Here is a 23,401-nt window from a genome sequence, read left to right on the forward strand (position 1 = left end):
TTCCCAAAGTGCCAGGCCTGTTTCCGGGAGGTGGGATGAGGAACAAACAAGTCACAGACCCAGAAACTGAAATGCCGAAGATGGAAAGACAGAAAAAGAAACCCTAGAGAAATGGGCATTACAGACCTGGAGATGGTCCGACAGAGAAAGAGCGGGGAGGAGAGAAGAGGGAGAGAAGGAGAGCCAGGGAGAAGGAATGAGAGAGAAATCCATGCAGTGAGAAGAAATGGCAGAGGGACGGAGACAGAGAGACACTGAGGCAGAGAATGAAAAGGGAGGGGCAGGGCCCGGAGCTGGAGACCGGTGGGGGGGAGGGTGTGGATGCAGAGACCCCTCACAGGGCAGTGGAGGGGGTGGGGCTGCTGGCAGCGGCAGAGGCTGTTTCCGCTGCACCCCTTATCAGCCTGCTGCCAGATGTTCAGATCCGATGCCAATGTCAGAGAAGTCCACAGTGCCGGGTCAAGGCCGTGGCCAGCGGGAGCCTCAGCTGCAGTGTGGGGAGGAGGGCCGGGGGGCCCGCAATAGACCTGCTTGCTCTTCCAGCTCTGCCTCGTGGCTCGCTGGGCTGGACCACCTGGTGGCGGTGGGAGAGGCCAGGTGCCTCTGGGGGCTTCTGCAGTCTGAGAGCAGGGACTTGTGCAGGCAGTGTGGGGCTCTGGGCAACATGTGGACTCGTACACCTTTGCACACCCCCATGTGAGAAGCAGCACAGGGATCCATGCACACACAGACCCACACTTGTGCACACAGATGCACAAAACTACATGGGGGCGGCTCAGTCCTGGGCACAGCAGAGACACCGCAGCCCTCCCCTGCCGGAGCCCCACGCTGGCTGGTCCGCGTGCTGACCGCGGCCCCGCACCTGAGCCAGGGCTGCAGCCAGAGCAGCAGCGGGGAGGCTGCGCAGCCACGGGTCCCAGGACCCACCTTGCTCGTCTTTGGATGGGCCACCCACAGCATCTGCCATGCCCATGAGGACTGGGCTGAGGGACCTGGGACTTCCCAGAACACGAGGCTGGTGGAGCCCCTCGGGACCAGATGCAGAACTGGGAGAGTGGCGGGGCTGGGGCTTCAGCCTTGGGCCCGGGCCTCTCCGCCATGCTCCTGGAGCATGCAGCACAGCTGGGGCCCCTTCCTGGGGTAGCTTATCTCCCTGTGCACGCGCTCGGCCCTCAAGGGGTGACCCAGCCTTGCTCCCACATTCCTCTTCAGCCACGCAGCCGGTGGGCCCCCCACAGCCTGAGCCAGGGCCTGTACTTGGGGGTGGTCAGAGCAACGACTCAGACCCACCCCACTGCCCTCTTGGCAGCCCTGTCTTTGCTTCCCTCTCCGTTTTGTCTCCGAGCATCGCTCTGATGTTGTCTCGGCCCCAATGAATCTATCACTGATTTCGCCTCCGTCTTTCTCTCGGAAGGTCCCAGCTTGTTTGTTTCCATCTCTCTCTCTCTCTCAAGGGTCCTTGAGTGGGACCAAGTCTGGAGATATCTGTGCTCTTCTTTCTGGCGCCTAGTGGCCTGCCTCAATGGGAATGTATGTGAGAAATCGGACTGTGGGCAAGGGGCAAAGGGCCCCTCGGCGAGGGAGACTTTTGACGTGTGAGGGGTGTGAACTGGAGCAGGCTAAGCAGCAGAAGTCCAGACCCCCGCAACCCACACCTGCAGACTCAGCCAGATAATGGACACCGATGAGGGTGTGGAGCTGGTGGGCTCCCCGGTGTGGCAGACAAGACGGGGCGGCGGGGGGTGGGGGAGGTAGGGTAGGAAGAGGAAGCTAGGGCTGGAGGTCCCCAGGCCCAAGGGCCTCCTTCCTGTTTGTTGGGAAGTGACTGCCTCAGAAAGCTGCTCAGGGGAGAGGAGGGAGGCCATGGTGACTTCCGGGAAGCTGGTCCGAGGCCACACTCCCTGTGCCCACCCGGGGCCCGCTGGCCCTGGCCCTGGCTTAAAATAGTGCAGTGCCTCCGCCGGGGCTGCTGCTGCCCGGCCCAGGCCAAACCCCACGGGGCCACTCCGGCCGAGCCCTAGGGCGGGGGCCGGGGCAGGGGGATGATTCACCCAGCTCTGCGGTCCTCCCCAGGCTGAGGCTGGAGGCTGTGCCTGGACAGTGTCGGAGGAGAGTTACAGGGAAAGCAGGGCTTCCCGAGTCGGAAACCCTGGATTCAAGTCTCAGCTCCAACACTGACCAGCTGTGAGACTTTGGCCGGTCCACATGGTCTCTCCCTGAGCCTGTTCCCACCTTCCATGAAATAGCGTCTTCCCACCTACATGAGATCATACATGTAAGATCTTCAGAACGCTGCCAGGCATATAATGTGGACTTAAAAAAAAGTGGGAGTCTCCTTTGCCTCTTGCTGGCTGCTAGTCCAACTCCTCGCCCTGAGGAAGGGCCCCCTTGGAGCCCTCCTGGGCTCCGGCACTGCTCCCAGGACTAGGTGTTGAACAGGGAAGGTCCGTGGAGAGGGAGCTTGCAGGGAGGGCAAGGATGGGGCTATGGTCTCCATGGTGAGACTTGTTGCCAAGGGAACAAGACTCCAAGAGCCCTGGGTCTGACAGTTGAACACTTTTGCCACAGGATCTCAGGCAGGCTGATTTTAGGTGGAACGGAAACTCTGGTGGGCAACCAGGCCAAGGCCAGGCCAAGGCAGAGCGGTGCCTTCCGGCTCTGCTGCGTTTCTGCTGTTGGGGTGTGAGGGGCTGCAGCTCGCCTCACACGGCTGCCTTTGATGGGTGGGCTTCACTGAGCCCCAACTTTGAACCAGCCTCGGTGAATCCTCACATACCAGTGACACAGACACCAGCCATCTCCGTTTATCTGACAGGGAAAGTGTGGCTTGTGGAGGCATCTATCTGGGTCAAGGCCACATGTGGCAGGTAAGGGGAACAGCTGGGATCAGAACTGAGAGGGTGAGACTCCTGGTCGAAGCACCTGCTGTCACACAAGCTGCCCACGGGAACCGATCCCTGGGGAGAGCTTTAGGGAGCCACGGCCAGCCTGATCCCAACACCGGCCCTGGCCATCACTTCTGCCGGGTTCTGGCTGCAGACCGACACACCCAGGCGAAGTTGCTTCCTCTTCAGTTACCTAGACGTGATCTCACCTCAGGGGGCTTGCGTACCAGGAAGGATCTCAGCACACAGATCCGCATGTTAGACACTCTGTCAGTACCGGATCACACTCCTTCCTGAGGTCACACACACGCTGTGCAACCTTAGACCAAGAAATGACCCTTTCTGGGCCTCCGTTTCCTTGTCTGTAAAATGGGACCATTACAGCACCAACCTCATAGGGTGGCTTCAAGGAACCGGTAATTGAATGCACAGAAAACGCTTTGCCTCACTCTGAATGTTAATTTATTTCTGTATTATTGCGGGGCACTCAAGAAAACCAAAAAGTTCAGCATCAGTTAAGTAGCATTTACAAATTTAGAGCGGTGTCCTCGATTTTGTTCCAGGGAACACTGTCCCAACAGAATCCTAACAGGAGAAAAAAATGTTTCATGCCCAAAGACTTCTAGATGGACCCAAATTAGTTTTCTGTAGGAAGGACTGCTCAGAGCCTTGCCTATGCCAACGAAGGTTGGGGACCGATAAGAGAAAGAGTAGGTGCAGCAGTTCCCTGATTTTTGGCAAAAGAATTCCTACTTCTCTTCCCGCGGGGCCACCCTGTGGGTTGCTATGTTCTGGGAACCACAGGGACTCAGTGCCTGTGGCGGTCGCCGTGCACCCAGGACAGCCCTGTTTTCCAGATCTGTTCGGTTGGGTCTGCTTTTACCTCTTACAGAAATTAATCCTTTATTGTTGAAGAGTTTTGTTTATTGTGTTAATCGCAAAAAGTTCAACCAGAGGCCATTACTGTTACAAACTCCAGACATTCATATTCAGCACTACTGAATTGCTAAGGCCGGGCAGGGAGGAAGCCTGTTGTAACTTTGGTTATCAGATGGACCTGGATTTAAGAGCCAATCCGGCCCTTGCTTGTGTCACCCTGGGCAAAAGGCTTCCCTTCCTTGAGCCTCAGTTTGCTTCCAGTGAAACAGGACTGAGCCCCGTCCCTTGCAAAGTGGTCATGAGCATCGCAGGAGACGACGCCCGCCCGGAGCACACCAGGGCCCTGCGCACACCCGGAGGTCCGCGGGCGTGTCCCTTCCCCTCCGTGCGTCTGTCTTATCTGTCCCCTCTTGCGGGCCGAGGAACAGTCTACTAATTAGTTCTGCAGCATCTCCTTTGTTCTCAAACCCCTTTCACACCACAAGGGCTCTCGGTCCCTTGTGCCGGAGGAGGCCGAGGTATGGGAAGGCAGCTGGGCTCCCCCTCGTTTCACACGTGGGGATTTAATAGACTTTTGATCCCACGCTCCTCGGCCTTTATCTTCCCGAACGGAGGAGCCTTCATCTTTCCCATCTGTCTTCACATGACCCTCGGCCCAAGCTCTGGCGCCCCTCTGATCGCGTGAACGGCAGAATTACAGGGCAGTCGGGCTTTTGATTTGGGCAGGTCTGGGTTCAAGTTCAGACTCTATGACACGTCCTGTGTGACTTCGGACACATCCCTTGGCCTCTCAGAGACCCCGTTTCCTCAACCCTAGAAACCCTCCCCTATTTTCTGGAAGGACAGGTATTCATCAGATGGACCCTAGTGACATGCTAGGCAGGCCACCCACCCACACACTGCTGTCCCTGAGATGAAGGGACATCATCTTTCCTGAGACCCAGCAGATGGCTGTCCTTCCCCGAATGCCCAGCTGTGGCCGTCAGGGCTCTCAGGTGCTGCTCCCGCCTCAACTCTCGCGAACCCCTCCCATCTGCCACCACTCCTGCCGGGCAGTCCCTTGTCGCACCTGCGTATTCTGTAGTCTTTTCTGACTCACAGCTGCATCTTCAAACATGCTGTTGATCCCTCTCCTTGGTCTACCCTCCTCCACCTGGTGGCTTTCTTCAAGGCCCACCTTTTAACACTTACCTGGGAAGCCCTCCCAGAGCACAACAGGCCACACCTTTGGGCCATTACAACCCCGAGTTCATCCCCAGTAACAACCCAGAGCCCCCCGTACAGCGAAGGGCTGTGCCTGCCTCCCCCACGAAGATTCAGTTCCTCTGGTTGTACCCCTTTCTGGCTGGGTGGCCTGAGATGAGTCCTTTCACTTAATCTTAGTTTCTTTATTTACAGAGATGAAAATCCTTCAAGGTCGAGGAGGGGCAGGTCTGTGAAAGCTCCCAACACAGAGCCAGGTACAGGAGAGGCACCTCAGTCACTGCTGGCTCATGAATCCGAGCAGCTCGAAGCGACGTCCCTCCGCCAGACCCTCTGCAAAGGGGACTGGGGTGGGGTGAAGGCACGAGCCGGCTCCCTAGGGTCCCCGCCGCCCCGCCCCAGAGAACGCCAGACAAGCGCCACACACAGATGCCATGTGCAGGATTCACATTTATTGGTTCAAATACAGTACCTAACATTTTCTAAACATGCATTTCACACTAATTGGTCACATTTCCACAGGTAGTCAATTCACAGAAAAGGGCCCATCCCTCGCCGGCTGGCAGGGTGGGAGGTAGCAGAGGGCCCGGGCAGCCTGCAGAGCTCGCCAACCAGCACCTGGTCACGCAGGGCTGACGGAGCCAGGCCGGCAGGAAGCCCTTGGCCGGCCCTTTGGGGACAAGGGCTCAGAGACATCCCATTTACTTGATTCCTGCACGGGACTGTGGGTAGAGGTGGATCTCAGATACGTGGCCCACGGGTCAGCTTGGGGACACGCGTGCCACCAGAGTCCCCGACGGCAGGGCGGTGCCTCCTGCGCCTTGGATGGTAGAAAGGACCCGGAGGCCCCTCCGAGGGGGCGGCCTGGCGCGGGCCGGGCAGGTGCGAAGGCCTGCCGAGGCGCGGCCCAGACACCACAACGCACCCGCAGGCCCCTATCGCAGGCCCGGGACGGCCACCCAGACACAAACAGCAACGCCCCGGGCAGGCAGGGCTTCCCTCCCGACAGAAACATGTAAACAGAGCAGGAGCTACAGCGTTTTTCCCCCACAGGATTTCTCAGAGAGGAATCGACCAGGATGTCACTCAAGAGGTAGTATTTTTTTTGTTTTTCATGGAAATCTGAGTCAACAACATTATCACCTATTATAACACATTTCAGAGGAAGGAATAATGATCACCAAAGGGCAAAAGTGGTACTTTGGCGGGCAGGGCTGGCTCCAGGACTTGGAAGACTAGCTTCTCTACCAGTAGCACGACTTTTCTCTCGGGCTGGCCCGACCCCCAGCTTCCCTTTGAGCCTGCGATCGACTCCTGAGCAGGCTGCAGCCCCCTGAGGCCCGACAAGGACCGGACTGGGCGGAGGGACCGGGATCTTATGAGCAGGCAGAGGCAGGGCCGCTGGGGCTCACGTTCCTGGGCTGTCGAGCCCCCCGGTAGCCCAGGACCGGCCCCAGACTCGGTACGCTCCGAGGGGCTCCTGCCTCTGAGGAAACAGTCCAGGTCCGGCTCCCAAGCCCAGAAAAGCAGCCACTGTGCGTGGCGGCCGAGAGAGGGGTTTCTGGGGACCCTGTAATTAAATACACATCCCTGAGCTGTGGCCCTAGAAACCCTCGCCTCAAGGCCGACCAGTTCCCAGCACCTGGCACAAGGACTGCCGGTTCTCATGCTGAGACGCAGACAAACCCCCTCCGCAGACACTGGACGCGGATCTAGCTTCAAGTCGAGGAAAACGGGAGAATGATCAGCTGCAAAGGCAGAGGGGGGTGCAGGGGGAGGCTTGTAGGTCATTTGGGGAAAGTAATCATGGTTTTTTTGTTTAGTTTTTTGTTTTTGAGATTTTTTTTTGTTTTTCACTTTAAAAAATCAATAAAGAAAATAAAAGGGCTGGTCTGAAAAAGACTGGATTTCTTAAAACAATTGCAAAAAAATTAAAACGACAAGGAAAAAAGACACAGGCCAGGGGCTCAGAGAGAGACTGAGAACCACTGCTCAACCCGCTGCCCTACAGGGACACCCACGCCGGGCTCCCCTGTCTCCGTCTGTCCCGCTCCCCAGAAAATCAAGAATGAACAAACTACGGGAAGAAATGGGTCGCAGAGCAAGGCTGCAAGCTCAGAGAGCCCAAGGGCTTTAAGGCCCCGGGGACACACTGGCCGTGGCACGTACTCATCCCCCTGAGAAAGGAGGGGGCAGGAAGAGGCGGGCTGGCGTGGGGTGGGTGGCTGTCAGAATGCCACGGAGGCCCTGAGTTCCCACTATTCCTTCTCTGGCTCTGGAGACCAGGGCAGGGAGGCTCCTGCCTGCTGACTCCTATCCCCAGTGGTTCGGCCACCTGACTCGTGGGTTGGGCACGGAGACTGGGTGTCTGTCCTTTGAGACAGGTCAGATGCTTTCAGGCAAGTTCTGGGGAGTTTCTCCAGACCAAGGTCAAGACCACCAAACCATGTGAAAGACTCCAAAAATCTACAAAGGAGCCAGAGAGCCCAAGTTGTAGGTGAAGTTCCAAGACTGCAAATTTTCGTCTTGGGTCAAGAGAACATTCCGAGGGAAAGGAAGGGAAAAGCCTGTATGTTTCAGTGGAGTGCAAGGAGGTGGGATTCTCCTTGACCACTCAGCTTGCAGGGTCGTATTTTCATGGTGGAAAAATTCTCACTCAGAATGAGTGCCGTTAGTGGCAGGAGGCCAGAGAGAGGACAGAACACAGGGGAATGAAGAAACCACACGCACAACTTTTTCCCTTCTTCCACTAGCAAAAAGGCTACCTGTTAACCAATCATTACGGGAAGAAAGGCAAAAAACAAACACACCAAACCTCCCCCTCCAACCTTTCTGTGTCCTTCAAACCAAATTCGCAAACACATCTAGTGGCTGACCTAATGTCTCCACGCTGCTAGCTACGCTCCTACCACCTCCTCCTAATACCTGAGTTTGCAATGCAACACATTCATTCTACCCTGTTTAAAAAAAGCCCACGTCATAAAAGGACTGGGTGCAGAACACATTAAAGGCGGTCCACAGGTCAGGCTCCGGCTCAGAACACACGGCCACTTGGCTCGGAGATTCTGCAGGGCACTCGGCAATGAATGGGCTCTTTGTTCCGTGGAATCTGCTGCAAACATTTGTAAAGATGGATTTGTACAATGGCAACTTGCAGAACCTTTCCCCCACTCCACAAATTAACAACTTGCTCTGTTTAATGCTGCATTATTGGAGAGACATCTTCCTGCCTCATCAGAGAGCAATTTCCTTTGATACCCAACCCACTGACAAAATGTGTAAGAGAAAAGCCATTTCAAAAAACAGTAATTTGACAGATGGAGGTCTAAGCAGAGAAAGATGGTGCACACGGGAGCCGTCTTGGAGAAGGGGTCTCTGATATGGTCTCTTCCCTACAGCGAGGAGAGCAGTCGGAGTCTGACCTGTAGCCAAAGAATGGGATCTAGATGGTTAAACAAAACATCCAGGGAAACAAAACTATTGTGAACTGAGAAGTAAACAGATACACACACAAATCTTCCCATTGATATGTGAAACAAACTCTGATTAGAGCTCTTCCTGAGAAACATGTCTCTTCCTCCTCTCTTTCTCAGAGCAGTTAGGGAAGCGGCATGGAGGGACAGTGCTGTGTCAGGTCCACCGGGGACAAAGCCATCACTGTGCTGGTACCCGTAACATTTCAGCGGAAAGAAAAAATTACAATCTGACACGGACGACCCGGTCTGCACACGATGCGGCAGCCCCCCGGGTCCGTCCGCCAGGCCGAGCCAGGAAGAGAGCAAACGGCCTTTGACTACACAGGCAAAAGGAGGTGCTGCAGGCCCCGCAGGCCCACCCGGGACGCACCCCTCTCAGTGGTCTGTCTGCCGCAGCGGCTACGTGGGGCGCCTGGGTGTGGGCAGGAACCATGGCTGCAGTAAGGCAGAGAAGGGAAAAGCACCCAGCAGAGTTCCAAGACAGACTCGGGGCGGTTGCTGGCCAGAGCCGAGAAGGCGAGGAACACTTCCCAGGCCCAGGTGGGGCAGGTAGTGAGCGGGGGCAGCCAGGCCCTTAGGAACATGAGGTAGTTTAAAGCCCCCCTTCCCTCTCCAGGTGCTCGGGGGCCCCAGCCTTCCAGGCCACGGTCAGCCAGGCTACTGATGCGCTAAGGGGCAGGTGGGCCACTCTGGACCTTGGACTGTGTCCTGAGAAATCCTGGTCTCGTTTTGGAGAGACTGGAAGAACTCAGAGTAGAATGTAAGGGCAAAAATTCTGGTCAGCAGGCTGGAACGGTCCTTCCCACTGCATGACACAGAGACTGCAGGCTCTGGAGTCCGTCCTGGGGCAGGGCGGGGCGGGACGGCGGGAGGAACAGGGAACTCCGAAGGAGTATTTGTTCTCTCAGTCTGGACTTTGTCCCAGTGCCCCTTGAAGAAAGCAAGGCGACAGGAAAATAAATCAGTAGTGGGCACCAGGACTCGGAGCACGACATTGTGTCCAGCTGTTTTTTCAGAGGGCCAATGGGAAGTCACATTGACAAGGGAGAGGCGAACTGACGAGGGGCAGACATCTAATAAGGCAGGCAGGCCCCGGCAGACCCGGGTCAGGAAACGAGGTAGCTGCGAGCCCGAGGGAGCCGGACGAGTCCCAAGGACTGAGGACCTTACCGCCAGGACTTTGGCTGTGAAGCTGACAGTGGCAGAAACTGACAATGGTGGTTCCGACGGGGGGGATATCCCACAGCGCGGTGTGGGAACAGAAACCCGTCTCCCCGAGGGCTTGTTCGGAGGGAGGACGCCTAACTCAGACTTGGCCGCTGTGTCCCGCTCCCTCCACGTCCACGCTCCCCAAGGGGAAGAGGGGGCCCACATCCTCAACTCCTGCCTCGCTCCCACCGCCTCGCCCGCTGCGCTCGGCTCAGCAAACCTCCCCACGCCTCTTGGCCCTTTTGCGGTGTGTGCTTTTTCCCTGGCAGTTTTGTGGCTAGAAAAGGCAGTTGCTCTCTGACAGACAAATGTCCGAGTCTGCAGAGAACAGGTGGGAAAAGCGGGGACGGTCGCACCCCTCCTTTCCACTGAGGTAGTCGTCTTTGTCAACATTTATGAAAACAGTCATCTCAGTCCCAACCCACCCTCCCTCAAAATACAAAAAAGAACTATCTTTAAACAATGACAACACTGTAACATTAAACATCTTCACATTCTGTAAACTGCAAGGAAATGCATCGGCTGCATTCACACAAAAGCATGTGCATCGTGTTGAAGGCCATACATTCAACTCTGTCGTGAAATAAATATATAGAAAAATGAGCTTAAAAAAACAGACAAACAAACAAAAACTCTTCCTGCTATGGAGGCGGCCGGCAGTGCTGCTCCGCGGCCTCCATCTTGGTCTCTGGCTCTGGCTTCGGGAGCCCGTCCTGCCCGCCCGCGGCTCCGTGGCTGGCCCGAGGAGGGCGCCGGGACAGGTCACTCCTTGCCCACGCTGGTCTTGCAGGAATGCAGCACCACCTTAAAGAGGAGGGGCAGCTGCTCCAAGGGTACGTTCACCATTTTTCCTGGGAACAGGTGGGGAAAAAGGTTAGCAGTGGCTGCTGGTGGGAGAGCAAACAGCATCCCTCTCTTTCTGGGCAGGAGGAAGGAGGATGCGGCCTCTCTGGGCGGCTCGGGCAAGGGAAGCGCCAGGAGCACCACAGAGACAGGCAGACTGGGCTGGCGTCGTGACGCCCAGGCCCGCTCTGCTGCCCGAGGGAGCCCAGCGATGGCGCAGGTTATACTCATTGCTATTATCCAGGGAACATGTGCTCTGTGCTGGGTGTTTAAATGCATTATCTCATTTAATTCTCACGATACTTCTGTGGGACAGATATTACTTTCTATCCCCATTTTACAGACGAGGAATCTGAAACTGAGAAGTGTTCCTAGATGCCCTCTGAGAGCTCAAATACCACAAGAAACTTATGTCTGTTTTCTTCTTTTCCCGATGGATTCTCTAACCGGCGTTCTATAAAAATTGCTCTTCATGGTAGTATAATGGGTTACATAAAAGTATTGAGGAAAAAAGGAGGTGGGGGTGTCACAAGGGCAATCCAGCTGAGAAGTTCAGGGCTGAAGGGCGCACAGTGTCTGAACGGGAGGACTTCCCAGAGCACCAAGAGCTGCTGTGAATGTGGGGGCGCTGCTTCTCCCCGACAGTGCCTTCGAGTCACCCGGGAGTTCAAGCAAAATCCTGATCCATCTCAGGGGGTGCAACCCAAGCATGGACACTTTTAAAAAGCTCCCCAGGTGTTTCCAGGTGCTGCCAGCTGCCACGGCTCTGGCCAGGGGGTGCAATTACTGGCCTCCCCTTACTTCAGAGACCACGTGATGAGTATCTCATCTGGCAGGGTGTCACTTTGAAAATGCTGAGACATAAATATCAGAATGCCCCCAAAATTCCAATAGCTGAGGTCCAGTTCACATCTGCTAGATTACTCTGGGCCCAAAAAGTAGAATAAAAATTCCTTTGTCAAACTGAAAATGTTTTGCCTTCAAAATCATGTCACCGAATTTGACGAGAACAATCTCTGTCGAGGTTCCGTGCCTGAGCTGCCCCTCAGTAAGTGCTGGGTAACTACGAACAACAATCTTCACCAAACGAAGGGGAGCAACAATAACTAAAACTAGAATTCTATATTTAAATGGACCTATTAAAATGTCAACAAAAATTCTTTTGCTAGCATAGGACTAGGGAATTAAAGATACTGCTTTAAATGAATGAGCCCCCCAAAACTTATGGGCAATTCTATGAAATGAGGTTCATTTTTAAAACCGAGGTGAAACTGAGTCACGTAACATAAGACCCACCCTTTGACAGCACCCAGTTCAGGACCCGGGGCCAAGCCGAGAAGCTCTGAGCCCGCTTCCCTGGTACAGAGTGGCCGCGGCATCACCGACGCCAGGCCCGTGGGGATTCGGCCTGAGGGTAAATGGCCGAAAGCCACAGAGTGCCCCACACACCACGGGTGCCGAGGAAACGCTAGATTCTCTTCTCTACAAGGAAAAGTCAAGCTTCTCGTCGCAGCCTAACTTTTCTGAGGGCAAGGGTCGTACTGCTTTTATGAGCTCGGTCATGGGCTTGGAACGAGCATCCTGGAAACACCGCTTGACTCGTTTTCTTCACTAGTGACGAAAAGCAAGACAGTTGGAAACCTAGCACCCAGAACGTTACCTGCAATATACCGAATCTCAGGTAAGCACATCATGAGGTCAGGAAAGCGGTTGGGCTGGTGCGTGTACTTATATTCAGTGAAGTCCTGGCAGATGTACCAATATCGCTTGTTCAGCTGTTCCAGCTGCGAGGCGCTGGTCAGACCCCTGATATCTGTGGAGACAACCACACAGGAAGTGGGAGGGGCTTTCTATTGTGGAAGAAACACCAGCTCCTCGAATAGGTGCCTATTTCAATAGGGAGTTCTTAAACATTATTACAATAAGGGATCTTTTCTCTCTCTGACACGGAGGAACAAAGTTCTAGATCAGGGAAGAAAAATCGGATAAAGAAGGAAAAAATGATACAAGACAATCACTAGACGGAGCCCCCAGCTCCGATACGAAACAAGCACCAGTAGATGCTGAACAATTAACCGCGTGAATAACCTACCTTTCCTACTCTGTCCTTCACAGTATCTTTAAATGTGCCCTTTGGGGGCACCTACATGTTCATACTTGTTCATATACTCCCATGATCCCCTGTGTTTCTGCTCATACTACTCTGACATCACTCCACTTTTTCCTATTAATATACAGAGCCCCCCCCCCCCGCCCCTCTCTCTCTCTCTCATCTCCTTACACACAAACACACACACTCCTACCCCTTTTGTATACACAGAGTCTGGGTGTTCTATATACAAATATCACCCAGCCTTTGAGACCCAACTTAGATTTCTCCTCTTCTACGTGGTTGCTACTGATATCCCCCATCTGAGGCTCAAGTAATGTGTTAACGTGCCACCAGAGTATATTTCTTGACGCCAGGGACCTGGAATCTGTTTCTCAGCGTCTTTAATGCTCACCACAGGCCCAGGCCTAGGGGAGGCACACAAAATACCAGATAAGTGCACGAATGGTGCAGGAGCAGGAGGAGGAGGTCCGGCCAGTGTGGGGGAGGAGAAGCAAAGAGGAGGGGACTGACAGCCTCTGGATGAGGCAACTGAACACAGGACAGATCACTCTTCATGTCACAGGCAGCAAAACAGTTCTCCAAGAGCAGAGCACTCGTATGCTACTTTGGAAAAAAAAAATACAAATTCTCCTTCTCACTCTGGTCATCAGCAGCTACCAAGCACCACGTTGCAGGCAATACTCCACATGGGTCCCGTTCGGCACACTTCTGATTAAAAGCCATGCTTGATGTGCACGTGTGAGCTTCTGTGCACCCCCGCTCTGCCCTGCAGGGGCCGCCAGAACCACTGCCAGCCTGTCACAGAGGCTTATCTCCAACAGTTTCATCACTCTGCTCTTCTTCAGTCACTGGTAAACTCGGTACACATTTTAAATGACGCATGTACTGTCCTTGATGTCTGCGTTTAAATGCATTGAAACTGACTAAACAAAGCGAATCCTCTTCCTTCCGCTATGAGTTATAGAGACTGTGGCATTTGCGTTTGAAGAAGAAACCCAAAGCGTGCCCTGCACCAATGACGATGAGGGAAGCACAGGCCTTCCAAGCCTGGCACCCACGCGGCATGCCACATTCTGCGTGACAGTCCCGGGGGGTGGGGTGGGGGGCGTGAAACATGAGGGGAAGTGTTCACAGCAGAACAGGCCACTCACCTTGATTTAAGAAGTTAATTGCTTTCATGCACGCATACTCCTCGTTGCTGACCTTTAGCTGGTGGAACTTATGATACAAGTAGATGAGCCGCTCGATCACCTCCATCCCTTCGTCACTGAATCTGGGGAACGGATGGACAGCGCTGTTAACCGTGGGCTCTGAGAGCCGCAGAGGCCAGGGACAGGAAGACAGAGACCTCTGACAGCTCCCTACAGCATCTAACACAGGAGACGGACTGAGGCTGGGGGAGATGGAACCCAGGCTGTGAGCGACAGGGGGATCCACAGCTTGTCAAGGGGCCCGGCAGGTAACTCACACAAGCTGCTGTGCCCAAGGCCAGGTAGGGTCGACCAGAAAGCCAGTTCCATCACATAAAAGCTATGGAGACCTTGGGGAAGTCATATGACCCCTCTAAGCTTTGAGGTCCTCCTCTGTACAATAACAGTGCTGGACTGCTGGGGGTAACAGGGCTCCTGAAGAGGTTTGGGATGTGAATGTGGAAAATATGACATCACTAATATACTGCTGTTGTAGAGGTACGGCTTCAGTATCAGTGGCAGCTGCCATGGTGACTTCATGTAAGCCTCTGCCACAATGCAGAAAAAGCTGCTGATTGTATTTTTGAGGTTCACTGTTTCCAGCAGGGCTGAGGTTATGCGGTGAACTTTTTATTGGTATCCTTGACTTCAGCTAGGGAAGGAGGGAAACATGAAAGTCTCTGTGCTGGGCACTTTATATGTATTATCTCATTGAACCTTCTCAGTCCTATGGGTAGGTGACTATCATTACCACTGTACAGATAAGAAACCCGACGTCCAAAGAATAGAGGGGACTGGCCCATTAGCATGCAGCTAGGTGGTGGCAGAGCTAGAACTGGGATCTGGGGCTAATTCCCCAAGGCCTTGGTTTTCCCAGTATCCAAGGTGGCATCTCCCAACAGAGAAGGGTCAATGCTCCTTTCTTTGGATTAGAAGTAAGCTCCTTGAGGAAAGATCAAGGTTTTAGGCAGAGGAGCACCAGGCCAGGGGACTGATATTCCAGGTAATAGCGGGGAATGTCTCATAACAGAGATGGAAATATCACGAAACCAACGAGGCAAAAGCTTAATGGGGAAGTAGGAGTTTATAAAAGCTGAGGCCAGGCCCAGTCTTCCCACTTCTAGGAGTGGACCAGGGAGAGTTCCAGACAGGTCTTAGTTGCAGCTCAGTCACAGAGAAGGTGTTCAACCCAGGACTGCTTCCTGGTGACTGCGTTCAGATCTGGGTACTGAACATAATTGTACAGCCCTATGCCAAGCAAGAAGGCTCTCACTAGGTGGGGTCCAGAACCCCTGGCCATGTACTACTGCTTTCTGCATTGACCTTGTAGGCTTTGCAAGGTCCCGGGGAGAGCCTGGCTCTGGCTGGGGCCAGAGGCACCTGGACTTCTCGAGCACCAGAGGGAGCCACAGCGACAGCTCCTTCTGCTGGAGCTCCCGCCCTCGGCCTCAAGGTCTGGCTCCCAGTCAGTGTGAGCTGGGGCTTCTTTGGTCAGCTGGTTGTAAGTCTGATGGCTGACTGTTTCTCTCCGCTCCTGGCCCAATGGCTTTTTACAACTTTATGATATTTTCGCAGACTGGCTGATAAGACATTTATATTGAAAAACTACTATAAAGAAATGTATCAGCCACCGCACCATTGGTTGAGTGTTTGCTGCTTGCCAGGCACTTTGTTAAATAGTCTACATACATTATTCCACTGGATACTCCTGATTAACCCCCCAAATGGACGTGATGTAATCTCCTTTGATCACACGTGGAAACAAAGGCTGACAGGTTATTTCTTGGGCCCCTGCTGCGTTCTTCCACTTGATGCTCCTGGAAGCTTGTGAGGTCAGTCACGTTGCCTCAGGTTAAGGGTGAGGAGGGAGAAGAGGTGCCTTCCCCAAGAATACTCGGTCAAGGCGTGATGCTGCGCCAAGGTTTAAGCCATGTTTTCTAATTCCAAGCCTGTTGCCTTCTCAGTGCCACACTGCTCGCTCCCTGACTGCCTTGCTCTTAACCGGCAAGCGCGGGAGGCTCCCACATGCTACCGCTGGGCACCTCGGGGGCCCTGCATTCCCACAGGGACTCAGGCCGGGCCCGACCCAGGGCTGCCCTGCAGGCTCCCGTGGTCTCAAGACTTGCAGCAGGCAGTGTCCCCGGGAGGGATGATCCCGCCTCATCACAGGACTCAGCTGGCTACTTCTGTTCTTGAGAGGAAAGGGTCTTTAGTGCAAACTCCCTCCAGTATCTGCTTGGAGGGGTGGGGTAAGCAGAGCAACAGTGTCAGTGCCTGTCGTCTGGTGGCTGAGCAAGCAGTGTAGCAAGAGGAGATAACGCCGTCTCCCTTAATCAGCAGCCTCTCGCCCAAGAGCTCGCTCTGGCACTGCAGAACCTGCAGGTGTGTGGCTGTCAGCCAGACCCCCCAGCCAGGACGCCCGGCCTTATTCCTGGCTGAGTCTTGACCCGAGAGACACAAATGAGCTCCCAAGTGCCTGGCCTGAGCGCGTGGCCCCAGCTCTGCCTTTTCTCTCGGGGAAAGCACGTGTCTCTTTTCCAAATTTCTTAGGACAGGCTACCATCACGGACCCGAGGCGATGGCGGGGGGATGGCAGCCAGCCCAGCAGCCCCCACTCAGTATCCACAGCCTGACTGCAAAGCTTTCCTCCACACCCCGCATCCCACCCCTTGATAAACAAACTGTTCTCTGTTTCATGGGCCGGCTTTCTCCTGCAGCCGTGCCTCCTCCACATCTGCCCACTCCACAGTTCTAACGCCCCTGTATTCCCCGTCTACAAATTATCAGCATTCAGAGCCAGAAAGTTGGACAAACACACCCATTCTTCTTCTGGGTTCCCGTTACACAAGCACGCCAGGACAAGGAAAACATTCTTGCCAGGATCCCCCAAACCACTGGACCATTCAGGCAGCAACTGAAGCTGACACTGTGTAAGTTATGTCCCGCGAAGGGGGCCGAGAGGCCCAGTTGTCTCCTCTTCATTCATCTACAGGCGCTTACGCTTGGGGGGAGTCACCAGCCCCAACCTCAGGGGCACCGCCACCTCAGCATCGCACAGAGACTCTAGGATGAGAGGTGAGGCTGTGGCTCCAGGCCCCTCTCCAGGAAGCCCCACTTCTGAGGGGGCCAAAGAGTCCAGTGCAGAGTGATGGCGGCGGGAACGGGGTCTGGAGCACAAGAGATCTAGGCAATAACCTCAACTCCATCTCTTTCCAGCTTTGTAACCTGGAGTTTCCCCCTCTCTGAGCCTTGTGCTCCTCCCCCGAGGAATGGGGATAACAGTGGTGCAGCCTCTCAGGGCAGTGGCGAGGACTAAAATAACGTTTGTAAAGCACTTAAGATGAAATCTGGCACAATAAGCAATCTATAATTCTTACCAACTATCATTATTAATAGCATCAGCACCATCGTTCCCACTACCACAGCAAAAATTGTGTTTCCTAAACATTAAAGCTAGGGTACGAGCAGGAGCGCTGGGAGGGAAACTTCCAGAGATCTGGCAGGAAGGCAGCCCGTGCTCATGAGGAGCAAGGGCCCATTAAAGCCCATCCAGCGCAAGGCATCTCCTCCCGAGAGTAAAGAAGTCCTGATTAGGGCCAGGAGCAGTCACTGGCTGGTGCTACAATCTGCTTTAAATCAAATGCACCCGGCTCACTGTCTGATAACAGCCTGATTAAGGAAAATGGGCCCCATAAATTTGATTCAATATTGGAGAAGAGAAAAGGAGGTGGTCATGCATCATCTGGGAAAAGCCCTTTCATGACAGCAGGAACTCACTTGCACTCAGGAGTTGTGAAAAAGTAAAGGCGTTTGGGGGAGTGGGATCGTGCAGGAGCGGGAAAGGCAGGAAAGAGCTATGGCCGGTTACAGACTCCACCACACCCTGGGTCTCTAATAGAGAGGGGACTGCTTCACAGTGACGAACTTGACTCCGGAGGTTCTCAGGGGTCCATTTCCTCTGACCTCTTGGGCACTTACACACGCATCTCAGACTCAGCAGACTCCAAATCAAATTCAGAGTGGCTCACCTCTCAGCCTGTTCTTCCCCGGCTCCATTACCTTGGCTAAGAGATTGGTGCCCACCTGCCTGGCAGCACCTCGGACTCATCTGCCTACTGAAGCCCCCCTGACTTCACCTCCTTGCCCTTTCCTAACTCCGTGCTGCCTGGCCCCGGCCTCGTGGAACAGCCTCCGCCCCAGCCTCTGCTCTCTGGTGGTGTCCATGCCAATCCACCCTGAGCTTTACAGCTACAGGGATCTTCCTGAAGCACAACCTGACCACGCAACCACTCCATTTAAAAGTGTCCTGGGGCGTAACACTACTTACACAATAAAATCCAAATTCTTTGGCTAGGCATTTGAGCACCTTCACAACTTGTCTTTTCTGTCCCTTTCTCTCCAGTCACCCCGCCCCCCGCTCATTTCTCTGTCTCAGATACATTCTCTCTGTACCCTACTCCACAGACTGCTTTCAGTTCCCTGCACGAAGCAACCATCCAAGATCTCTAGCTTCTAGGACTTTGTGTTACCCTCATGCCTTCCTCCTGTTCTCTATAATCTACCAAGAAAAATCCTCCTTCGAGATGCAGCTCAAATCTCTTCTCTCTGGCGAGCATTCCCTGATAAAGCGAGCAGAGGCACTCACTCCCCAGCCTATGCCTGAAGTCCCCCACATGCCCCTCCACTGCCGCCAACACCATCCCAGACTGTAGGCTGTATCTGCTCCTATGCATGTCCCAACGCCCTAAACCAAGAACAGGGACTCTCATTTTGGAGTCGGAAACCATGTCTGCATCGCCTGTCATCCCAACACCCCTCCCGCCAACACAGTGAGTGCCCAGGAGACGGGCATGGAATCAGCACTAACGTGGTAAGTCTACTTCGCATTTTTCCATTGAAGGCTTCCATAATTGAGTAAGGGTCCTAACAATAAATCTCTTTCTTTCTTCCTTTCTTTCATTAAGATTTTATGTATTTATTTTTAGAGAAGGAAAGAGAGAGAAACATCAATGTGTGGTTGCCTCTCTTGTGGCCCCCACTGGGGACCTGGCCCGCAACCCAGACATGTACCCTGACTGGGAATCGAACCTGCGACCCTTTGGTTCGCAGCCTGCGCTCAATCCACTGAGCCACACCAGCCAGGGCCAAATCTATTTATTATCCCTGAACTCACCTGAGAGCTCAGCAGCAACATGTGTTTGGGTCCTACTTGTTCAGAAGAACTTTGTGATGATGGAAACAGTCTATATCTGCATTGTCCAACGTGTAACCACTAAGTGCGTGTGGCTACTGAGCATGTGAAATGTGGCTAGTGCAAATGAAGAATTGAAATTTTAGTCTTAATTAACTTTAATTAAATTTAAAAAGCCACCTGAGACTAAAGGCAACTCTACTGGACAATGCAGCTCCAGATTCTCCTTGGTAAAGAAACTCCCTAGGAAATGTAACTTTCCTCACTTACTCAGCTGTTGCTGGGCTCTGCCTTGCTCTTGGGGTACAAGGAATTGGATCAGCGGATGGGGTGCCTTATGAAGCTCAAAGCCACGGAGAGCCCTGCATGACCAGCGATCCCTACCTGCCTGTAGAAGGCCCCAGACAACCCATCACTCCAGAGGGAGTGAAACCCACAGGCTGACTTTGTAGGCAGCCCGGGGTGCACTGGTGGAGTCCAGACAAACAGGGAGCCGGGCTCACGGGGCCAGCTCTGCGAACCCTGACAATATTAGAGCCAGCTAACTGCTATCCAAACACGCCGTCGGCCCCGAGTTACAGAGCAGGAGATAGGGATTTGATGGAAACAATGAATTAGAGGCCCAAGACAAGGGGTTAGGTCATTCGCAAAATCAGATAGCTCTGTTTACAGGACAAAGTGTCAGCTGGGTTCAGACTCTGTCATGTATAGGTCACCCCGAAGCCAGTAGGCATCACTCACAAGGAAACATTGGAAAACCACGGGAGACAGTCAACACCCAGACTCCTCCTCCCTTCAGTGAGGCACAGGGCCCTTGAGGGTCTCGGAGCTTGGCTTTCAGCCGAAGTCTCAGCTCGTCTTTATGCCATGGGACTGGGTGCCAGAGGGGGGCACACCCCAGCCCTGTGTGGAAAGCGTGGGCATTCTGCCCTCTCTAGCTTTCACTGCTGGGTGTGTGTCTTCTTCTCTCTTCCTTGGTGCTCTGGAATCCCAATTTTCCCACCATTTTATATTGTCCAATAGAGGCGAATTATTTAAATATCTACTTAAACGTTGCTTTAAGCTTTACTCTTCATATGGTTAAGTCAGTAAGCCAGAAAAGTCCTGTCAGCAGGTCACTCGTCCTGACTCCGGTGGCACCACGTGCTCCAGGTCTCCGGAGTGAGTGAGTGAGTGAGTGAGTGAAGACCTGCCCTACACAGGGAGGTCAGAGGGTGCTGGCCGGCTCGGACAAGACCGTCTGCTAGGAAACCGTGAAGAGAACATCAGTCTCCTAGACCCCTGCTCCTACCATCTCGCTGCATCTCAGACGTGGCAAGAGAGCCTAAGGCTGTGCAGTGGGGCAGGCACAGGTTCAAATCCAGGCTCTGGATTCAAACGCGAAAACCCTCAAGGGCAGATCTCTCTCTGAACTTTAGTTTTCTCATCTGTAATACAGGCATAACCATACCTATGGTGCTGGGGGCTATGATAAACCAGTAAGACAATCATAAAGTACTAAGTCCAGTGCCCGGAACACAGCAGGTGCACCACAGTGAGCCCGGGTCTTGTTCTCAGATTGTAAAACTGTATCCTGGAGCCCCTCACTTTGTACACTAAGTTTAGATTTCTGTTTCTCCCAGATTCATCATCTTACCTCAGAAATCCAGGAGTGATAAAAACAACAGCTCAGCACTCTGCTAAGCTTCACTGCACAACATCATTTACTTCTCACAACTGCCTTGTTGGGGAGGCTGTTATTATCTCGTTTGTTATGGTACTGCTACCACCCCATTTTATAAATTCAGAACCCGAGGATCAGAGACTTGACCAAGGTCACAAAGCTAGTCAGTGGCAGAGTAGGGCTTTTAATGCCCATCCTCTGGAGTGCCAGGCAACCCTGCTGCCCTGCAGGGATGACAATGATCTGGTTGCTTGGGAACGCCTCCTTAGCCAGCAGTCCTCACCTGTGTAGTTCTTCATCAGAGGGCGAGTACTTGGCAGTGACGTCAGCCAGCTCCCCAAAGATCTGCTTGCTGTAAACGGTGAGGGAGGAGAGCAGAATTAGTTCCTGCCATGTGGAACTCAGGAGGCACGTGTAATCCTTGATTGAGAGCTCGCAGAAGAAAGGCAGTTTCTTGATCCAGGCAATCTGCCTAAAGAGCAGCTCGTCGGCCAGGCGGCAAAGCAGGGCAAACAGCTCTGCCTGGGTCACAGAGTACCTAGAGGGCAGAGACAGGGCCAGTCACTTCCAGCAGCTAGAAGGTGAGGGTGGGGGCGCAGGGAGAGGAAAACCCTAGGGGCACAAGGGGCTCTGGCAGTGAGCTCCAGCGCCCTTCAGTTCAGTCTGAGAAAGGGGCCGGGCTGGAGCTAGCAGCACACTCAGGGCTGCAGAGGCGGGTGTGGTGAGAAAGGGCTGCTAAAGAGAAAGGAGGCTTAGAAGTTTGTGCAGTTATCAGGGAGTATGGCTTTTAAATTTGGTGTCCACTAGTGTTTTATGCATTAGAGAAAATTCCCAGTCACTCCTGCAGTTGTTTTGGCAACAAGGGCTCCATTGGGGGGATCTGGTGCCCACCAAATACAGGGACCGGCAGAAAAATGAGCCTGGGGCCAAATGGCTGAAAAAGAACAGAACACATTTGGAAGCTGTTCCTGCTCTCACTGCGCCCCCTGGTGGTGACAGCTAGGGAACTGGAGTTAGAGTAGCTCAGCCCTTCTAAGCTACTGCAGGATGCAAAGAGCAGGGCATTCCTCATCTCTGGGCTGGATCTCAAGGCCCCCTGGCATGACTCTTCCTCTCACCCCTGTGTCCAGATTTATAAAGCTTTTGTATGGCCTTCTTGTAGATATTTGAATTTTCTCTCTGAAATTGGAGTCTAGCTTAAGAAATCTGAGGGTACTTTTCGGAGGGGGTCTAAGCTCGGAAATACTCAAGCGGCACATGCTCCAGGCCAAAGGAGTACTGGATGCAGCAGTGGATGGGTCTAAAGACTGGACCATTATCTCCTCAGGTCAAGCCGATCGGGGACTGAACGAGTACTCCCTCCATGCACCGGGCCTGCGCACAGTGCACACGGCCCCTGGCCCCCATGGGCATGTTGGCTAGGGATGCAGGCAGCCTACGACCGGGTAGTGCCTTCGGCGTCTTGTTAAGGAGCCTAAACCTGATGTGTGTTATCCCCAGAATAACAGCTCATCTCTGGCTCAGAAGTGCCCAGGTCCACCCCAGGGTTTGGCTTACCTAGGCCCAAGCAGAAACAAAAGCCCTTTCTCCTAATTCCATAGGGACTGATTAACAGCCCAAACTCTATGAGAAAAGATGCGCAGGAGAAAAATAAGGGACCACTGACTTCAAAAGAAAGATGAGCACTGACTTACCCTCTAGTGCTGAGTCATCACTCACTATCCCTGACATATTCTGAAGTCTGTGATAAAGCAGCCAGGGAGGGAGGTGGATGTGGGGTAGGGAGCGTTTTGAAGCTGCAAGGGCCGAACAGGGCAGGGCTCACTCACCCATCCTCGATCAACATGGGCGTGCCCAGGGGCTCCAGGTCCTCGGCTGACACCAGCTGGTGAATCAGGCTGTACGACTGGGGATCCAGGCTGCGAGCTTGCGGGGGCAGAAGTGGCGAGTGGGTGGAATAGCTGAAAAGGTGCGGTATGTATTGATAATGAGGAGGCACAGACATCCCCATGTACTGCTCCCTGAATGCCATGAATCCATTTAGTTCCACGGACCTACTGGAGAGAAAAGTCTCACGTCAAGCAGGATCTGGCAGGGGTGCTGCCTGCTCAGAGGAAACGGGCCAGAAGGTGGCTCAGGTGTTCTTCGGCCATGTAGTCTGTCTTCATTAAGCCGGGGACATAACTAATGGTGACACGCACCTCTCCCCTATTAGACAGGGACTCTGTGGGTATGTGCACATATATGGTCTACCAGCGGACACCCAAGACCTGGCAGAGCAGATACTGAATAAATACTGGCTAAATGAATTCTTCAGACGAGTGCTGCATTTAGGGCTTTTAATGGATATGCATAGACTATGATGACAAAGGTAGGTGTTTTATTTTTTTACTGCTAAGAAAACTAAGGCACGGACAGGCTAAATGCCTTGCCAGGCTACAAAACAAATCTAGTACTTAGAAAAAAAAATCTGGCATGTGGCAACAACTCCCAAAACGTTCAAAGGAAGGAACTGAATGGATATGTTATAATGAAATATGAAGAAAAAAGCAGATTCTTATCTTCCTTCCCTGTTTTTGGAGAAATCTAGCCACTCTCAACCAATTAAAAAAAAAACCATCCTACAGGTTTACTTAGATGCACTCCTGTAACGGGGATCAACCAGCATACCATGGCCCATGGCCCGTTTCGGTGACTTAAGACTCACTGGAACACAGCCACTCAGTCACTGACACACTGTCTCTGGCTA

The 23,401-nt window shown here is 53.5% G+C and overlaps 1 protein-coding gene across 3 annotated transcripts in view; it reads right to left on the minus strand.

Annotated features, from left to right (window-relative positions):
* Positions 1 to 10,164: 10,164 nt before the first annotated feature.
* Positions 10,165 to 23,401, minus strand: part of NR6A1 (nuclear receptor subfamily 6 group A member 1) — a 198,585-nt gene continuing 185,348 nt past the window's right edge. For 2 of the 3 annotated variants that reach the window (XM_045846263.1, XM_045846266.1), the window contains 5 exons: positions 22,482 to 22,709; positions 20,936 to 21,190; positions 13,760 to 13,881; positions 12,156 to 12,308; positions 10,165 to 10,503 (listed from right to left, as the gene is read on the minus strand). In XM_045846263.1, coding sequence (XP_045702219.1) covers positions 10,415 to 10,503; positions 12,156 to 12,308; positions 13,760 to 13,881; positions 20,936 to 21,190; positions 22,482 to 22,709 — 847 coding nt within the window. In that variant the 3' untranslated portion in view covers positions 10,165 to 10,414. The remainder of the gene's footprint in view (positions 10,504 to 12,155; positions 12,309 to 13,759; positions 13,882 to 20,935; positions 21,191 to 22,481; positions 22,710 to 23,401) is intronic. The other variant, XM_045846264.1, reaches the window with a different exon arrangement.

Source organism: Phyllostomus hastatus, unplaced genomic scaffold (assembly GCF_019186645.2).
Source record: "Phyllostomus hastatus isolate PE091 unplaced genomic scaffold, TTU_PhHast_1.1 phas_contig_495, whole genome shotgun sequence".
Classification (NCBI taxonomy): Eukaryota; Metazoa; Chordata; class Mammalia; order Chiroptera; family Phyllostomidae; genus Phyllostomus; species Phyllostomus hastatus.